Source organism: Octopus bimaculoides, chromosome 7, assembly GCF_046866305.1.
Source record: "Octopus bimaculoides isolate indiv1 chromosome 7, ASM4686630v1, whole genome shotgun sequence".
Taxonomy (NCBI): Eukaryota; Metazoa; Mollusca; class Cephalopoda; order Octopoda; family Octopodidae; genus Octopus; species Octopus bimaculoides.
The window spans coordinates 47,429,403-47,449,730 of NC_142934.1; the positions used below are offsets into that span (position 1 = coordinate 47,429,403).

Sequence of the window (20,328 nt, forward strand, 5' to 3'; positions counted from 1 at the left end):
AAAACTCATTACATTGCGTCCAATATAATTTTCAAGAAACTTAACAATTTCTTTTTCCTTTCGAACCATTGCACGTGCTCCATCGGCATTAATGGCTTGATTTTCGAAATAATTTGCAAATGCAGTCACACATGTGCATCATAAACGTAAATATGCTCGAGTGTCTGTGAGTGGATAAATTTATTTCTGTATTTACACTATGCTACGAAACTGGGTTCTTTTTCATGCCCCACCCTGTATATATGGGTTTACCTACACAACTGTGCCTCCCCGATTTATTTTCTCATAATTTTCAGAAAAGTGTATATCTTTTAATGAAATTTTCAACAAATACGCTTCAGATGGTGTAGATTCCGATTATATCGCAATTTGTTGGGGAAAAGAAAAAGGTTTTCTATGAGCTAGGAGAGGGGCTTCATAAAATTCACATGGGTCAAATTTGTTTCCTCATAAGTTTCAGGAAAATGGGCATTTTGGTGGACATTGGAATTAGACACTGAGGGAAAATGGCTGTAACTTTTTAATTTTTTAATTTTGACGATTTTCGTTTTCGATAATGTGTTCTATATGTCACGGTCATGCGATCCCCCTAAAAAAAATTTGGGGACCCCCCCCCCCCCCCCCCACGGGGGGGGGGGGGGAATTTTTTTTTTTTGGGCGATTTTCATTTTTGACATTGTGTTCTACATGTCCAGGTCGTACGAATAGCCTTCTCGCAACTTAGATGTGAAAATGAACGGCTTACATTTATATTGAAACAGAAAAAGGATCAAATGTGGAGTCCCCACCACGAAACTTGATATGCTAGAAATAACAGCTAAACGCGGACAATCCAACCTAACCCTAACCCTAACCCTAACCAGATTTGGCTGTTATTTCTAGCATGTAAATAGCCTACTTGGTGAGGGGGGGGATGAAATTTTTCAAACAATTTTTTTTCAGAATCGGAATCTCCATAGCCTAAAACGTGGGATTCCGTAAAAAAAATAAATAAATAAATAAGGGGGGGGGTTCAGATTACATATAGTCCATCTGGACCAATGCAAGATTTGGATTGTCCGCGTTTAGCTGTTATTTCTAGCATATCAAGTTTCGTGGTGGGGACTCCACATATGATCCTTTTTCTGTTTCAATATAAATGTAAGCCGTTCATTTTCACATCTAAGTTGCGAGAAGGCTATTCGTACGACCTGGACATGTAGAACACAATGTCAAAAATGAAAATCGCCAGGACCCCCCCCCCCCCCCCCCCCGTGTATGGGGGGTGAGGGGTGGAGGTCCAAAATTTTTTTTAGGGGAATCGCATGACCGTGACATATAGAACACATTATCGAAACCGAAAATCGTCAAAATTAAAAAATAAAAAATTTACAGCCATTTTCCCTCAGCGTCTAATTCCAATGTCCACCGGCATTTTTTATTAAAATTTTCAGAACATACCTTTCAGTGTCTGTAGATTACGATTATCTCGGGAATAAGGTATGCAAAAAAAAAAAAAAAAAAAAAAAATTGGTAGACATACGTACTGACACGCATTATATATTTACAAAATGAAACTTGAAATTTCGGAAAAAATTGTCAGTACATGCATGTGCATGCCCTTTTTTAGTCTTTTTTTAATCTTTTTCATATCAAATTCTGATATAATCGTAATCTACACACACTGAAAGATACTTGTAGAAAATTTCATTAAAAAAAAGTATCCATTTTAGGGCAGCAAAGCCCATCCACGGAATTTTTTACCCCTATAATTTCCTATGCAATCAGGATCTACATCATCTGAAGCGTATTTGTAGAAAATTTCATTAAATGATTTCCATTTTTCTGGAAGTTATGATGAATCGAAGTCGGGGTTCGGCACATTTGTGTAGGTACACACACACAGAGCATTGAACTTGCCTTGTTTCTTTGGTGGTAGTGGTGGGCTTGTCACGAGTAGGTTTAGATCTGGCGTAACTCATATCTCTCTGCATACCACTACAGCCGACTTCTTTTCGACAGCGAGAGAGAGAAAGGGAGAGGGGGATTTAAACACACACATATGCACACACACACACATGCACACACACACACACATATTAAAGGTCATGTGTTCATTGCAATACGTATTTTCTGAGTATATATTGACGCATACTCCAGATATAAATTACATACATACTTGTACTGTATTACGTCTGCACTGAACAGATAGCGGGAAGAAGCTAGTGAAATTAATTGTTTGCACAAGTTTGTTCGAGTTGTTTGCAGTGAGGTAAGTAAAAGCATATATGTTAAATAAAATTTGCGGCAAAGTACCTCAGGAAGCGTTTTTTGAATGCTAAATACACACACTGTAGGCAGGGTCTTTCATTGACTGACTGTCAATTTTGGGTTTTTAATCATTCCTAAAGGGACTTCTGTGTTTAACCGATGTTTAAAGTTACTAGTTTAGTTATTGTTATTTGATGTTTAATTCTGGTTTCAGCACTGATTAATCTGAAGGCATAACTACAGAGTTCTACCCCCCCAGTATGTGCATCCGTAGATTTCTATTGAAGTAATAAGCAGAAAAGAGAAGCCGTCATAAGAAAACTTACGTTAAAAATAACATGCACATGATTTTTTTTTTCTCAATAGAAGTAAATTCCAAAGTAAACGTTTCTAGTAGAGAAGTAGAAGAGAACAGAAGCAGCGTATTACTTCATTGCAAATCTACGGATGCACATAATAGAGAAAAATGAAACAATTATGGACGACTTACTCCGAAACACCACCGAGTGGGGAACACTTCTCAAAAATAACCTGCAGTTGTTTCCTTCAAAATTCCTACATGCTCGAAATGTACATACAACGAGGTATATTTGTAGAAAATTTCACGAAAAAATATTAATTTTCATGGAAGTTAAGAAGAATTTAAGTGGACTCTGTTGGAATTTCCGAAAATTGTCCCCCACCCTCATTCCAAAACACTTCCACCGGAAATTTTTGTATATTCGGGATCTACATAATAAATACAATATGCATAGAAAATTTCATTAAATAAATATTCATTTTTCTTAAAGTTATGACCTTCCAAAGTCTGGGGGGGGGGGGTAGAACTCTGTAGTTATGCCTATATATATATATATATATATATTTAAATTTTAGATTCATTATACAAAACTTCATACAAGTCCTTTTCTTTTCAAGACGATGGTTGGTGTTTTCAAGGAACTTCGTTATTTCTAGCAGATCTAGCTACTATGGAAAAGCTCCCTGTTTGTTGTTGTTTATCCCCAAATCAATCCTGATCTAGCATTCCAGCTGTGACCCTCTCGTATTTAGTTTAATTCAGGGTGGATTGCATTATTCAATGTGTCATTTTTACTTTATTTATAAGATCGTACAGTCTTATAAATTTCAAAGGGGAGATTTCGCTGCTATTCCTAGCAGTTCGAGCAACTGCATAGAGCCAGCTTTGTTGTGTTATAAGATTTCTTACCGCTACTTTAAATATAGTCTACACCAGGGCTTCTTTAAGTTGTTGATACCGATTATTTTGATCGAATGGACAATCCTTGGGTGTCTATAAATACACCCGGGAGTCAATGGTTGTGGTGGGATCGAGTGAACTAATGCTGGTGATGCAGTCCGAAAATGAAGGAATAGAACACATAAAGAATAAAATTTGCCTATCGACACATTTCTGTTAAATAATTAGGAGTCAACACATTACTTGTGAAATTGTAAGTTTGACTTAATCCCAAACCAGTCTCCGTTATTTCGACCTCTTTCATTTTCAACATTAAATCTATCGCTTTAGGGACATATAATAGTTAAAAGGAAAATGTTTGAAAATTTACATAAGGGAAATTCATTTTTGTTTAATTTGTAATCCCCTTTGTATGTAGTTTAAAAAAAAAAGAATAGAAATGAGTTATTTTCTACGATGCTACTGGGGTCGTAGCTCGAATGTGCTGCAGGGGAATCTCTTGAATCTCCACTTCTTCCTATCGTATAACATATTGTATAGTGACTCTCTTAAAGTTTACACACACACACGCTGATTATTAACTAGTTTCTTATGATTAGAATATTACTTGGATCTGTTCAGCCGTCTGAACATCCTCACTCACACACACACAGAGATTAAACGAAGTACTTCTTTCAGTTTCCCTCCACCAAAATCCACTCACAAGGTTTTGGTCAACCCGAGGCTAAAGTTGAAAGTACTTGCCCAAGGTGTCATGCAGTGGGACTGAACCTGGTAGAAAATTTCATTTAAAAATACTCAATTTTCTGAAATTTATGAGGAGAGAAAGCCAACTCCTGTAAATATTCTGAAACTCCCCCTCGCCATCTTAGAAAAGTTTTTTCGCAGCAAATCCCTTTGAATTTGTTCCCTCATAACTTTCAGAAAAATCTATATTTTCAAATGAAATTTTCAACCAATACTCTTTGGATGGTATAGATTCTGATTATATTGTAGAAATCTGGGGGTATGGAGAAAAGTTTCAGAAAATTCACATGAATCATCAGTTTCCTTATAAATTTCAGAAAAATGTGTATATTTCAATGAAATTTTCAGATGTGACTGTGTGGTTAGACACTTGCATCCCATGCATATGGTTCCAGGTTCAGTCCCACTGCATAGCACCTTGGGCTAGTGTCCTCTACTATAGCCTCGGTCTAACCAAAGCATTGGGAGTGAATTTGGTAGATGAAAACTGAAAGAAACCATCATATTCTTTTATGCTTTTACTTGTTTCAGTCATTTGACTGTGGCCATGCTGGAGCACCACCTTTAGTGAAACAAATAGACCCCAGAACTTATTCTTTGTAAGCTTAGTACTTATTCTATCAGCCTCTTTTGCTAAACTACTAAGTCATGGGGACATAAACACACCAATATCAGTGTCAAGCGATGGTGGGGTGGGGGACAAACTCACACACACACAAGCACACACACACACAAACACACACACACACACATACACACGCACACACACATACACACGCACACATATATATATATATATTGGATGGGCTTCTTTCAGTTCCTGTCTACCAAATCCACTCACAAGGCTTTGGTTGGCCTGAAGCTATAGTAAAAGACACTTACCCAAAGTGCCATGCAGTGAGACTGAACTCGGAACCATGTGGTTGGAAAGCAAGCTTCTTACCACACAGCCACTCATGTATATATATCTATGTGTATGTGAGACTTTGTGTCTTTGTTTGTCCCCTCCATCACTGATGGACAACTGGTGTTGGTGTGCTTACTTCCCTGTAACTTAGTGGTTCGGCAAAAGAGATGATAGAATAAGTACTAGGCTTGAAAAAAAGTCTTGGGGATGATTTGTTCAACTAAAAACCCTCTAAGGCAGTGCTCCAGCATCGCTGCAGTCAAATGACTGAAACAAGTAAAAGAATAAAAATTATTTTCAGAATATGTAGATTGTGATTATATTCAAAATGAATGCAGAGGGGAAAAAAATGCAAATTCACCATTATTTTTCATATTAAATTCTGATATAATCATAATCTACGCCATCTGAAAGGTTTTCATAGAAAATTTCATTACAAAATAACCATTTTTCTGAAAGTTATGAGTAAACACATCCAACTCATGTGAATTTTCCAAAACTCCTCTTCTACTTCCCTCAGAAAAACTATTTTTTCAACAAATTCTGATATAATCTGAATCTATACCATCTGAATCATATTTGTAGTAAATTTCATTAAAGAATATCCATTTTTCTGTAAGTTACGAGTTAACAAAGTCGGCACTTGTGCCTGCGGCATGTGTAAGGACTTTCGAGCGAGATCGTTGCCAGTGCCCCTGGACTGGCTCTTGTGCGGGTGGCACATAAAATACACCATTTTGAGTGTGGCCGCTGCCAGTACCGCCTGACTGGCCTTCGTGCCGGTGGCACGTAAAAGCACCTACTACACTCTCTGAGTGGTTGGCATTAGGAAAGGCATCCAGCTGTAGAAACTCTGCCAAATCGGATTGGAGCCTGGTGTAGCCATCTGGTTTCACCAGTCCTCAGTCAAATCGTCCAACCCATGCTAGCATGGAAAGCGGACGTTAAACGATGATGAGGATGATGATGATGATGATGAATGAGGAAGGGGCACAGTTGTGTAGGTATGCCTTTTTTGTAGAAGTGTAGAATATGTAAAGGAGGTAATATTATGATTAAAATCATTTCTCTGATACTTTTAGTAAACACGAAAGATCTGCTGCATATTATGCCACACTACTGGTTGCCAACTTATGTTAATTAATGAAGCTTTTAAGAAATGGGCACAAAAATCTGTAAAACAATCTACTATTAAACATTTAATTATTCATTTCCCTCACTCAGAATAGCCAAAATTATTTTTGTAGATTCCTGGCTTCATTTTTCTTATATTTCAATCCTGAAAAAAAGAAAAAAAATAATAATAATAATGACAATACTGATGGACTCTCCCATCAAAGATGACATATGAGTGTTGAGCTTATTCTGAATGACTTGCACAAATGATTTCTTTATAGTGATCAAATGTATGTACTCTACATTAGCTTGCTCCCTCCATCAAATCAATGTTGCCCAAACAGGTGCATGGTGTACCATGCGTCAGGTGTCGATGTGACCACAGAGCAACATGAGATTAAGTGTTTTGCACAAGAGCACAATGCACTGCTTGGTCTAGGAATTGAAACCACTATCTTGCTCAACTGGTACTTATTTTATCAACCTCAAAATAATGAAAAGCAAAGTCAACTCTGGCAGCATTTGAACCCAAAATGTAAAGATGGATGAAATGCCACTTGACATTTTGCCTGGCTTGCTAACAATTTTGCCTGTTCACTGCCATAATAGTAATAATGATGATGATAATAATAATAATGATAATAATAAAGATTTCTTTTAATAATAGCCACACTAGACAGGAAAGTAATGACAGAATTTAGGATGTACCACCCAAAAGCTGACATCAAAAGGTTACATAAACAATGACTTGAAGGTAGTACAAGCCTTATACAACTTGAAAGCTACTATAAAATAACCACCGTAGAATTACAGAAATATCTTCTCAGAAGCAAGGAAAACTGGTACAAGTAGCCACCAAACATGAGCAAAACAAAAAACTATTTTCTGTCTTTAAGAAAGCTGAAAAATATAAGAAAGAAGTCATAGTACCTGACAACCATGAAGAAAACGATGAAGCAACAAAAGCTGTAAAACAAGTGAAATCATCATCATCATCATCATCGTTTAACGTCCGCTTTCCATGCTAGCATGGGTTGGACGATTTGACTGAGGACTGGTGAAACCGGATGGCAACACCAGGCTCCAGTCTGATTTGGCAGAGTTTCTACAGCTGGATGCCCTTCCTAACGCCAACCACTCAGAGAGTGTAGTGGGTGCTTTTACGTGTCACCCGCACGAAAACGGCCACGCTCGAAATGGTGTCTTTTATGTGCCACCCGCACAAGCCAGTCCAGGGGCACTGGCAACGATCTCGCTCGAAAATCCTACAGGAGCCAGTCAGGCGGTACTGGCAACGGCCACGCTCAAAATGGTGCATCTCATGTGCCACCCGCACAAGAACCAGTCCAGGGGCACTGGCAACGATCTTACTTGGCTTGCCGGGTCTTCTCACGCACAGCCCATTTCCAAAGGTCTCGGTCCGTAGTCATCGCCTCGGTGAGGCCCAATGTACGAAGGTCTTGCCTCACCACCTCAGCCCAGGTCTTCCTGGGCCTACCTCTTCCACGGGTTCCCTCAACTGTTAGGGTGTGGCACTTTTTCACGCAGCTATCCTCCTCCATTCTCACCACATGTCCATACCAGCGCAATCGTCTCTCTTGCACGCCACAACTGATGCTTCTAATGTTCAGCTTTTCTCTCAAGATACTTACACTCTGACGGGTATTCACATTGACATTACACATCCAACGGAGCATACTGGCTTCATTCCTTGCGAGCTTACGTATGTCCTCAGCAGTTACAGCCCATGTTTCACTGCCATGTAGCATGGTTGTTCGTACGCATGCGTCATACAGTCTGCCTTTTACTCTGAGTGAGAGTCCCTTTGTCGCCAGCAGGGGTAAGAGCTCTCTAAACTTTGCCCAGGCTATTCTTATTCTAGCAGCTACACTTTCAGCGCACCCACCCCCACTACTAACTTGGTCGCCCAGATAGCGGAAGCTATCGACTACCTCTAGTTTTTCACCCTGGAATGAGATAGAAGTTGTTTCCTGTTTGTTTGCAGTCTTTATTGCACCTGAACATCTGCCACAAACAAAAACTAACTTGCTAGTTAACCTGCCTTTGATGTTGCTGCACCTCTTATGTGTCCATAGCTTGCACCGGGTACATCTTATAGAGTTACTACCTACTCCTTTTCTACATACTGAGCAGGGCCATCTACCTGAAGGGGTTTGTGTTTTATCTACCTTCCTACTTATTAGGATTTTGGTTTTAGCTAGGTTGACTCTAAGGCCCTTCAATTCTAGACCTTGCTTCCACACCTGAAACTTCTCCTCTAGTTCTGATAGTGACTCCGCAATTAGGGCAAGGTCATCAGCATAGAGGAGCTCCCAGGGGCAACCTGTCTTGAACTCCTCTGTGATTGCCTGGAGGACTATGGTAAATAATAGGGGGCTGAGGACGGAACCTTGGTGGACCCCTACCTCTACCCGGAATTCATTGCTGTACTCATTTCCAACCCTCACCTTACTGGCCGCATCTCTGTACATGGCTCGCACAGCTCTCACTAGCCATTCTTCTATCCCAAGTTTCCTCATTGACCACCAGATAAGGGATCGGGGGACCCTGTCAAAGGCTTTCTCCATGTCAACGAAAGCCAGGTACAGAGGTTTATCCTTGGCTAGGTATTTCTCTTGCAACTGTCTCACTAGAAATAAGGCATCAGTAGTGCTTTTACCTGGCACGAACCCAAACTGCATCTCATCTAAATTGATTCGCTCCCTAATTAGTTGGGCTATGACCCTCTCTGTAACTTTCATAACCTGATCTAACAGCTTGATGCCTCTGTAATTATTTGTATCTAAAGCGTCCCCTTTACCTTTGTAGCAGTTGACTATGATGCTGCTACACCAGTCATAGGGTATGACTCCTTCGTGTATCACCTGGTTCGTAATACGGGTGACTAGGCTATAGCCAACACTGCCAGATATTTTGAGCATCTCTGCAGTGATTCCTGATGGGCCGGGGGCTTTCCCGGTCTTCATACTCTTAATTGCTTTATCTACCCTGGTACTATCAACTCGGATAGCTGGTCCCTCTATTGGGTCGACATAAGGCAGGCTCTCTTTCTCCCATTCATTCTCTTTATTAAGCAATCTATCGTAGTGGCATCTCCAGACCTCTTTCTTTGCATCCTCATTTAATGCAAGCGTACCATCATCCATGCGAACACATTTCTCTCCTACAACATCACTATTCTCTCTCCTACACTGTCTTGCAACCCGAAATACCTCGAGTCTTTGGTCCTCACGGCGCAGAACATTGGCAAATCTTTCCTTATCTGCTTCCCCTCTGGCTAAATAAACCTGTCGCCTAGCCTCCCTTCTGGCACATTGGTACAATTCCCTGCTACCACCGTTCTTCCAGTCCTTCCAAGCTTGTTTCTTTTGTCTAATAGCCCTGTCTACCTCCTTGTTCCACCACCACGTTACTCTGGGTTGGGAGGGGACCTTACACCACCCACAAATCTGGTCGGTGGCTTTCAACAGGTTGTCCCGCAGAAATCTCCAATTGTCTTCCACGTTGTATGATGCTATATCCCCTTCTATTTCGTTAAATGCTTCAAGTAACTTGTCTCTAAGTCTCTGTCCGTTTGCAGGGTCTTTAAGCTCCCACACCCTTCTTCTCCAAGCCTGTCTAATTCTGGGCACCCATTTTGCCTTGATCCCAAAGTCGCTAACTACCCCAAACTAAAACTGGGACAACAAAATACCATGATAAAATGATGGTGAGAAAAGCCCTTACTTGACAAATACTGGGATAAGCTAAACAGAAAGGAAATAGACAAAGTAAAATCCCAACAATGGTTGAAAAGCTGAGGACTCAAAGCTGAGACTGAAGGATTTTTAATTATAGCACAAGATCAAAGCCTTCCCATCAGAAACTACAAGAAACACATAACGAAGAAAAATATGAGTAACTGCAGAATATATGGTGATGGGGAAGATACAATAAATCATAGTCTCTGGCTGTCCAGTCCTGGCTAAGAAGGAATATATCCACAGACATGACAGGGTTGGGACTTATAAACACTGGAAGCTATGCCAACACTATGTAATGACAACAGAAAAAAAAAAAATGGTATAGGCATACTCTAGGAAAGGTCTAAGAAAATGACAAAGCAACCATACTCTGGGATATGCCAATACACACAGATAGAGAAATCAAGGCTAATAGACCAGATCTCAAAATACAAAGACCTGGAAAAAGAGATAACCTGAATGTGGAGCCTAAAAATAGAAACAATCTCTATAATAATATGTGTATTACGTAGGAATAAAAACCATACAAATACACAACCAAAACACCAGGACTTACAAATATATATAATATACAGAAAATATCACCACTGGGCACTGCACATATCCTATGTAAAGCACTTTCAATACAGTAAAAATAACAACACCAAAACAAGCCACAACACATACCCAAGGCACACAGAGCTGTGCTTGGTTGTGCAGTGAAAGCATGTATAGAAGACTACTGAATAATGATAATAATAATAATAATAATAATAATCCTTTCTACTATAGGCACAAGGCCTGAAATTTGGTGGAAGGGGACTAGTTGATTACATTGGTCCCATTGTTTCACTGGTACTTAATTTATCGACCCCAAAAGGATGAAAACCAAAATCAAACTAGGCAGAAGTTGAACTCAGAAGGTAGCAACAGATAAAATACTGCTAAGCATTTCGCCCGGCGTGTTAACAATTCTGCCAGCTTGCTGTCTTTAATAAAATAATAATAATCCTTTCTACTATTGGCACAAGGCCTGAAATTTAGGGAAAGGGGGAAAGTCAATGTCATTGACCTCCCCAGTGCATAACTTGTACTTAGTTCATTGACCCCAATAGGATGAAAGGCAAAGTTGACCTCAGCGGAATTTGAACTCAGAATGTAAAGATGGATGAAATACTGTTAAGTATTTTGCCTGGCATGCTAACGTTCCTGCCAGCTCACTGCCTTTAATAATAATAATAGTAATAATAATAATAATAATAATAATAACTAATTTTCTGCTTAGCACTAATACCACTCTCAAGTGAACTGAATAGAACAGGGTATGGCTACAAAACTGACAACAGGAAAATAAGCCGTCTATTTTATATGGATGATTTAAAACTATATGGCAAAGATGATGAAGAGCTTGAAGGACTACTGCATACTGTGAAAGAATTCAGTGATGATATCGGAATGGAGTTTGGCCTTGAAAAGTGTGCCAAAGCCACTTTCAAGAAAGGGAAACTGGTACAGTCAAGTTCAATCAAATTAGATGTCAAAACAGTAATAAAGGAACTTGAGCAGGAACAAACCTATAAAAACCTAGGAATAAACGAAGGTTCTGGTATCCAGCGTGAAAGAGAAGGTTAAGAAGGAATGTTATAGAAGAATTCGAGCAGTTCCAAAGTCTAAGCTGAATGCATATAATAAGGTGTTAGCCATAAATTCCTTAGCAGTCCCAGTTGTCCTTTATAGCTTCAATGTGCTTAACTGGAATACCAGTGAAATAATGAAAATTGATAGAAAAATCCGCAAGCTACTGACTTGTAATAAGATGCACCATCCAAAAGCAGACATGGATCATCTTTACCTTCCCAGAGCTCAGGGAGATCGAGGCTTGATCCACCTTGAACTTACGTACAAAACCACCACAATCGGACTGGCCAAATACCTTGAAACAACCAACGATTGGATGCTAAAACTTGTTGAGAAACATGAAAGACCAAAAAAAACTTCACTCTATTCTGAAAGAGAGCAAAAAATTCGCTACTGATCTCTTAGATACCCACCAGCTTGATCAGGTTGAAGGAAATGCGCCAACTGCTGCTGCAAAGAAAATAAAATTAATTGCAAAGACAAAGCACATGAAAAATTAGCTAGCAGATGGGAACAGAAACCTCTGCATGGCAAGTATGTGGCTCGTAGCAAACAAGGTGATGTCGACCAGAAACACACACATCAATGGTTACGAAGCTCAGGGCTAAAAGCAGAGAGTGAAGGTTTCATATTGGCTGCTCAAGACCAAAGCTTATTAACCCGGAACTACCAAGCCAATGTGATAAAAAATGGAGCTGACCCAAAATGCCGATTCTGTAACGATGCGATTGAAACTATAGACCACCTAATCTCAGGGTATAGAGTCTTAGCACCTGTAGAATAAAAAGCAAGACATGACAGAGTCGGCCAGTATTTACACTGGACAATATGTCGGCATTATAAAATCAAAACTGCTGACAAATGGTATAAACACCATCCTGAAGCTGTGACTGAGGGAGAAAATGTGTCGATTCTCTGGGCCTTCCTTGTACATACCAACAAAACTATAAACGCTAATAAACCGGATATTATTATAAAAGATCAGACATAAAAGGTTTGTTTATTAATTGACATGAATATTCTCTGCGATCATAATATAGCGGCGAAAGAATTTGACAAGATCAGTAAATATAAAGACTTGCTAATAGAAATTGAAAAAATGTGGCATCTCAAGGCGATTGCTGTACCAGTGATTGTAGGATTCTAGGAATGATAAAAAAAGGCACTGAAACCTATTTGAAAATGATACCAGGCTTACCATCCCTACAGGAAGTGCAAAAAATCATGTTAACTGGAACGACTAATGAACTGAGAAGAGCATTATCGCTGTGAAAACAGCATCCATTCATGAATTTATTTATTATTAATTTTTTTAAATACATATTTTACTTGTGAATATGTGTGTGTAAACTGGGAATGCATACAATGAGCTTCTCTGCCCCTAGGTGTACGGAAAACACTTGGCGAGTAATGGAAGAAAATTTGAAGAAATAAGAAAAGAAACAATAACAACAGCAACAACAATAATAATGATAATAATGAGCTTATTGTATACAATGCTTTAATTTTTACTGTCTATTTTATATTGTTTCTTAATACATAATTATATAGTTATAATAATTATCTTTAGTTGGGATCTGAAGACAATGAAACATTGTGTGAAATATCTTTTTCCACTCTGAATATTTTGCTTTTTTTTTTAATTACAGATAAGGAACTATATTTATCATTAACATTATAGCTAATATTCTGGCTTAGCTTTTGCTTAGTTTTCAGTTATGTTGCATAAATGTGGGTGTGGCCTAGCTACTTCATTTTGTCTGCTTCATTGCCATGTTGGGACCAAGCAGTCTGTGATGCTGGTGAATATTCAGCAGTAATAGTTGGAGGAAAGGTGTCAGCTGTGTGTTCACTAAATAGGACAACATTTTTTTCCTATGCATAATGCTAGGTTACACAAGTTTTGCTTCTCTAAATGTTTTTAGTGTTTCCAAGGTAATTTTTTCTCCTGATTTCAAAACTACTCTTGAAAATTGCATAGCATTGATATTTTTGGAGATACTTGTGGGTTTTCTAGAGAAGGGGAACAAAATTTAGCTGCAATATACTTTATTCAACTTATTCACATTGTACATTAATAGGAACTAAAAATATTTTATTCTAATATTTATTTTCAAACTAATGAGAAATGTTTGCAAAACTATGATAACTAAGATTTTACTCGAAATGCACCGAAGATCATGCTCTCCTACTGTAAGTTCCTGTATCTGTACGCACCGCTGACTAAATGTAGTCCCCCATTGCAGTTCCCCATCTCCCTTGGTATCTTTTCTCTGTTGTAGCAATATCTTGATGGAATCTCTCACCATGTTCCTCACTCACTTGACCAAAGTTTTCACGGAAAATGTCTAAATGCAAATGCAAAAAGTGTACCTTCAATGATATTCTACAGCCTAAATTCTTATAACTCTCAATATGTTTTGCTATGAGCTGCTTGTATTTTGGGTCTGTTGTTACCAAGGAATCCATTGACAATATCTCGAAATGCATACCAACCCTCTCTTTCTAGATCACTCATCAAATTTTCAAATTTTACTGATCTCAGCATTTTCCTTACTTGTGGTCCAGTAAATATACCACCCTTAACATTTGCCTCAGGTAGCTTTGGATAGAGTAGACGAATCTCTTGAAATGCTTCTTCACCATGATCTAAAGCCTTTACAAACCGTTTGACCTGATCCAGCATTATGTGAAGTGGAGGTAAAAACACTTTTGCAGGCTCTACAAGAGGTTGTCATAACATTTATCTTTCCTGACTAGAGGTCATCTCGTGGGGGGGGGGGGGGGGGTCACTCAGCCTTCTGGTAAGGTTCATGATCAGCCCTACTGTCCCACAGGCAAAGAAAACACAAATACTTAGTGTGCCCACCCTGTAATCCAAGTAAGAAGGCAAACATTTTAAAGTCACCACAAACCTCCCATTTAAATTTATAATTTACTTTCTCAGAATGCTCTTTTACATTGTCATGTTCTTCTTTCATTTGTACTGAGTATGCAATAGACAGGGATGGATGCTGACTTGCATTCTGTAATAAAGCAGCTTTGAGGCTTTTTGTTGAGCTATCTATGAAAAGTCACCATTCTTCAGGGTTGTGATCAATTCCAATAGCTGTAAACAAGCCATTTATATCTTTGCAGTAGCACAGATCCTCACTTATGCCAAAGTATACTTTCAATTCCTCATGGTGCTTCCTGTATGCTGTTAATCTGCAGTCCTTCTCAAGAGATTCCATTCATTCAGCCTGGATGCTAAAAGCTCAACTCCTGACTTAGACCAAAGTCCCTAATGAGATCATTAAGTTTGTAAAAGTTTGATAGTTGTCATAGAGACTTTAGTCTCTCTCTATCACCTTTCAACATAATTCTATATTAAGGAACAGTAGAACAATTCAACAACATAATAAAAATAAGTTTTATTTTTGATGATGCTTGGTTTTACAATTCCTGTCATTCAGCTTAGCAGCCGCTGATTAAGTTGTAGTTGGTATTGGAAAGTTAAGGGCTTCCTTGATGCCTGCCAGAGAAGCAAGTAGCTATCACCATCGAAGGCATCGAGGTGAAGAGTGCTTCGTTGAGGAGCGAAGAGTTGTCACGTAGAAGGTCTGTCGCTCAACTGCCTAAGAAAGTGAAACTCACTCTTTAAGTACTAGTTTTACTACGCATGCGCACTCGAGGGGCTTCTGGTGGTGAAGTCCCTTGCACATGCGCAGAATAGTACTTCCTCAATGGCAGCTATAATTTCGCGCCACTACAAGTTCATGTTGATTTAGAAAGTGTGGGCAGGTACTCGTTCCTGGCTCAAATGTTTCATCCATTTCCTCATTGTTGCCACCTTCAGACTCCCCTGCTGAAACCTTCATCATTTCCTCTACCTGGAAAACTTTAAAAGGTTGCATTTAATAGTTGATACCTTAATAAGAATTTTATGTGTAATCACATATTTCAATATTGATTCTGTTAATGTGAATGAAATTTAAATTTGTTATTAACATTTTGATAGGATGTACTAACATTTTCTAGTGGCCGTGGAACCCATAAGTTATTATCATGTGGTACAGGTGCAATGGAGGATTGGATGCTGGGATACAGAAGGTCTTTTCTTCCCTTAACTCTTCTATACTTTGATATATCAACCATGCAAAAATAGCAATCATTGCAATGATTTTTTGGCTCTCGCCAAACAATCGGGATGGCAAAAGGCATTACTTTTCTTGCACCTCTAAGCCATCCATCTAAATTTGATTTGCAAGTTCCACATATCACATGAAGGGCCCATGGTTTTCCTTAATCACCCATACTCATTTCAAAATAGTCTATAAGCAATCCAGTACTTAGCACCTTTCACAATTTTATATGCTACATGCTTTCTTCCAACAGCTTTTTTGCTGCATGACTTGCACAAATGATTTGTTTATAGGCGCAGGAGTGACTGTGTGGTAAGTAGCCTGCTTACCAACCACATGGTTCTGGGTTCAGTCCCACTGCGTGGCACCTTGGGCAAGTGTCTTCTACTATAGCCTTGGGCCAACCATAAACCTTGTGAGTGGATTTGGTAGACGGAAACTGAAAAGAAGCTCGTTGTATGTATGTATGTATGTATATATGTATGTATGTATGTATGTATGATGTATGTATGTATGATGTATGTATGTATGTATGTATTTATGTATGTATGTATTTGTGTTTGTCCCTCCAACATTGCTTGACAATCGATGCTGGTGTGTTTACATCCCTGTCACTTAGCGGTTCGGCAAGAGAGACTGATAGAATAAATACTAGGCTTACAAAGAATAAGTCCTGGGGTCGATTTGCTTGACAAAAGGCAGTGCTCCAGCATGGCCGCAGTCAAATGACTAAAATAAAAGAAGAGAAAAAAAAGAAGAAAAGAAAATGCATGTACCATACATTAGTTCACTCCCTCTATTAAATCGATATTGTTGGAACAAGTGCATGGTGTGCTAAGTGTCAGGTGTCGAAGTCACTGCAGAGCAATGTGAGATGAAGTGTTTTGTTCCAGAACACAACACACCACTCTGTCTAGAAATTGAAACGACGATCTCGTGATGTGATCATGAGTGTAACACCCTAACCACTAGGTTATGCATCCCCACTCCACTCCACTATATTACTCTTTTTGTCAAGAAAAGAAATCCTCTTTGAGAAGATATCCTATGGCATTGTTTTACTAAAGCTAAAACAAGTTTTGTTGAATTGGTAACAGTTTTCAGCTGAAGGCTTAATTCCTGCATGTTCAGCTGAGTTGAAAGAGAAGTGTGGGGAAGACATGTATATTTGTATTTTTGTATTTGTGTTGCTCAAAGAAAATAAAAGAGGGGACAAAGAAGAGAGCTAAATAGCATGATCATAAGCTGTCACCTCACACTCTTCCCCTTCATCCCTTTGCTATTATTTTTCATTTTTTACATATTTTTTTTTCATATTCCCTTTTTCCTTTCGTTCAACAGTTCATGTTACTGAAAGAGTGAAACTTTAATTAGGTCAATGTAGTGATATAGGCTATCCTCCTGGTATATTATGATTATAAAACTGCAGTTGTTGGTTTATTATCTATTTATCGATGTAGCTGTTAAGTCAAAAGTCATCTCTAAATGAGGAGGTCCACAATCATCAATATTCCAGCTGTGACCATTTTATTTACTTTTTGTCCAAACTTAAAATGTCTACATTATTTAGTCGATTAATCTCCTTTGTAAATATTAGTTGTGATTTGAGAGAAATTAGCTGCTATTTCTTATAACGTGAACAACCACAAAGAGACTCCTCCACATTATTTTTTAACCCCACTTTAGTGTTGCGCAAACAAATCTATAATTTATGCCATTCCTGCCATGACCACACCATCTTAAGGTTATGTTATCCTCTGCGTGGCCGTTGCCAGTACCGCCTGACTGGCCTTCGTGCGGGTGACACGTAAAAGCACCCACTACACTCTCTGAGTGGTTGGCGTTAGGAAGGGCATCCAGCTGTAGAAACTCTGCCAAATCAGATTGGAGCCTGGTTTTGCCATCCGGTTTCACCAGTCCTCAGTCAAATCATCCAACCCATGCTAGCATGGAAAGCGGACATTAAACGATGATGATGATGATGTGTCTGCTTTTCAAAACTAAAGAGTATGATTTGTGGGAGATGAGTCTGTTATTTCTTGCAAGCTGAGCAAACACATAGAGGTCATGTCCCTCCCTGTGGTCTATCTCTTAAGGATAAGGTTAAATTTTTCAATTTTCCTGTGCTCTGTGTGTATAAATTAAAGGTGAAGTTTAGAAGTTATTTGCACATGTTTATATCTTTGGTCTTATATCGGTGAAGCATGTAAACAATGGAGAAAATCCAGTGTTCTTTGAATGAAGTCTGCTAAATTACAGGTGTTCCCTTGTTACTCACACCATTAAAACTGCAGTGAACAAGTGGTCAGTTTGTTATAGACATTTGACCAATGTTATCATAAATTGTAATGTATGATTGTAAATAAATAGATATGTTTGTTCATATGAGGTTTTTTTCCTGCTATAAGGTACAAGGCCTAAAATTTTGGGGAAGGGAGCTAGTTGATTACATCAAACCCTGTACTCAACTGGTACTTCTTTTATTGCCCTCAAAAAGATGAAAAGGCAAAGTTGACCTCAGCAGAATTTGAACTCAGAATGCAAAGCCATAAGAAATGCCATTAAGCATTTCACTCAATGTACCAACAATTCTACCAGTTTGACACCATTAGTTTCAAATTTTGGCACAAGGCCAGCAATTTTTAAGGGAGCTGGGTGAGATGATTATATTGGCCTTAGTGGTCAGCTGGTACTTATACATTAACAAAGCTAGAATGTGTACTGCTTGGGGTGGCCCTTCAGTTTACCGCCACAGAAAAACACATATTGCCTACAGTAGACTCAAATGTGGTGCTGTCCCCGTAAAAGTGTTGCCCAAAGTGGTCCGACCCATCCATCCTTTCTAGCTACGCTAGTGATCTTATACATCCTGAAAGGTTAAAAGGCAAACTTGAACTTGCCAGGATTTGAACTCTGAGCATAATGAGTCTGCTAAGCATTTGTGCTAATGATTGTACTAATGATTCTGCCATGCTTATGACCCTTTTATTCACACAATATTTTTTGTTTAGTCCCATTACACCTCTCCTTGGGTAAGTGTCTTCAACTATAGCCCTGAGTCATGTAAGTGAATTTGGTAGATGGAAAATGTACAAAATCCTTGATATATGTATATATGTATGCTTTTGTGTGTGTATGTGTAAATATTTACATATTGCAAATCTCCAGAATATCACTGATCTTCAAACCACGAAATTTGTTGGCATTTCCCTATCAACAAGTCATCTGGTAGTCCTGCGCTTTTTAAAATGAATGGAATGAAAATTCCCTTACTAGAAAAGCAGGTAAGACTTAATGATAAAAAGGGCATCTGACTGTAAAAATTTTTCTTCAATAATATGCATGTCTAATTCATGCTAGCATAGAAAAACAGACATAATACAAAGATACAAATGTAATTCATAAATGTAAAATATATTTGTTTTTACTCAGAATTATTGATTAATAGTTTATGGATATATATTTAAGCTATTTTTGCTTCCTTTTCTTTTAGGTTCCTTTTTTCCAGTATGTCTGAAGCTACTAAACTTCGCTTTTTAAGTGCCTGGTACTGTCCATTTGCTCAACGAATCTGGATTGCTCTCTTGGAGAAAGGAACTCCTTTTAAATATGAAGAAATTGATCCTTATAACAAGACTGAAGAATTTTTAAAACTGAATCCAAGAGGTTTGGTACCAGTGCTGGTACATGATGATAAAATCATTTACGAATCTGCTGTATGTATGGAATATATTGATGAAGCTTGGCCGCAAAAACCCAAAATTATGATGGAACAACCTTATGATAAAGCTCAGGTTCGTATCTGGGGTGATTATGCTGAGAGTAAAATAATTCCATTATTTATTTCTGTTCTGAAATCAGATCCTGAAAATCTTGATGAAATACAAAAATCTTTAATTGAAAATATTGGAAGTTTTGTGAAAGCTATGTCTCCAACTGGAAATTTTTTCAAGGGAGACTCATTTTCATTTGTTGATATAATGGCGTTTCCATGGTTGCAAAGGCTGGAAGTTTTGAAACATTATAAAAATTTTGAAATACCATCTGATATTGATTGGTATCCTCGGTTCCAGAAATGGCTGACTGCTTGTACTGAAAGGGAGAGTGTAACACCTACTATTCCTGATATGAAGAAATTAATTCCACTCTACAAACGTTATGTGAACACAAAGTAAAATAGCCAAAGAATCCATTTGCACCGTCTTCCATTTTTTGGTAATATATTTCATTAAACAAGTTTGTAGCATAGCCTTGCATTATTCATCTTCTTCCAAATTACATAATGAAAACGTTGAATTAATATTTGATAGAATGGTAGACCCTAATAATCAACACAAGAAAATGAATTTTGTTATAACTTGGAAATAAATAAAAATATGTAAGAATACACAAAGTAGCAATCTTTACATTTTCTAAAGCTTTCTATTCATTAGTATTTATGACTATTTTTCTGTATAGGATAATTCCGAATGTTTAAGAAAACATTATACTTTGTCATGGTGTTTTAGTGGAAAAATGAAACCAATATCTGTAAAGGCATTTATTTTATTAAGACCACTTCATTACACTCAGATTCTTACTTATTCTTTTTAATACCTCTAT

General features: G+C 38.2%; 1 protein-coding gene across 1 annotated transcript; it reads left to right on the forward strand.

Moving 5' to 3' along the window:
* Nucleotides 1-1,487: 1,487 nt before the first annotated feature.
* Nucleotides 1,488-20,119, forward strand: LOC106883194 (uncharacterized). The gene is made up of 2 exons (XM_089355281.1): nt 1,488-2,251; nt 19,220-20,119. Exon 2 carries the CDS (start codon nt 19,236-19,238, stop codon nt 19,899-19,901), a length of 666 nt encoding a protein of 221 aa, XP_089211407.1. The 5' UTR covers nt 1,488-2,251; nt 19,220-19,235; the 3' UTR covers nt 19,902-20,119.
* Nucleotides 20,120-20,328: the final 209 nt, after the last annotated feature.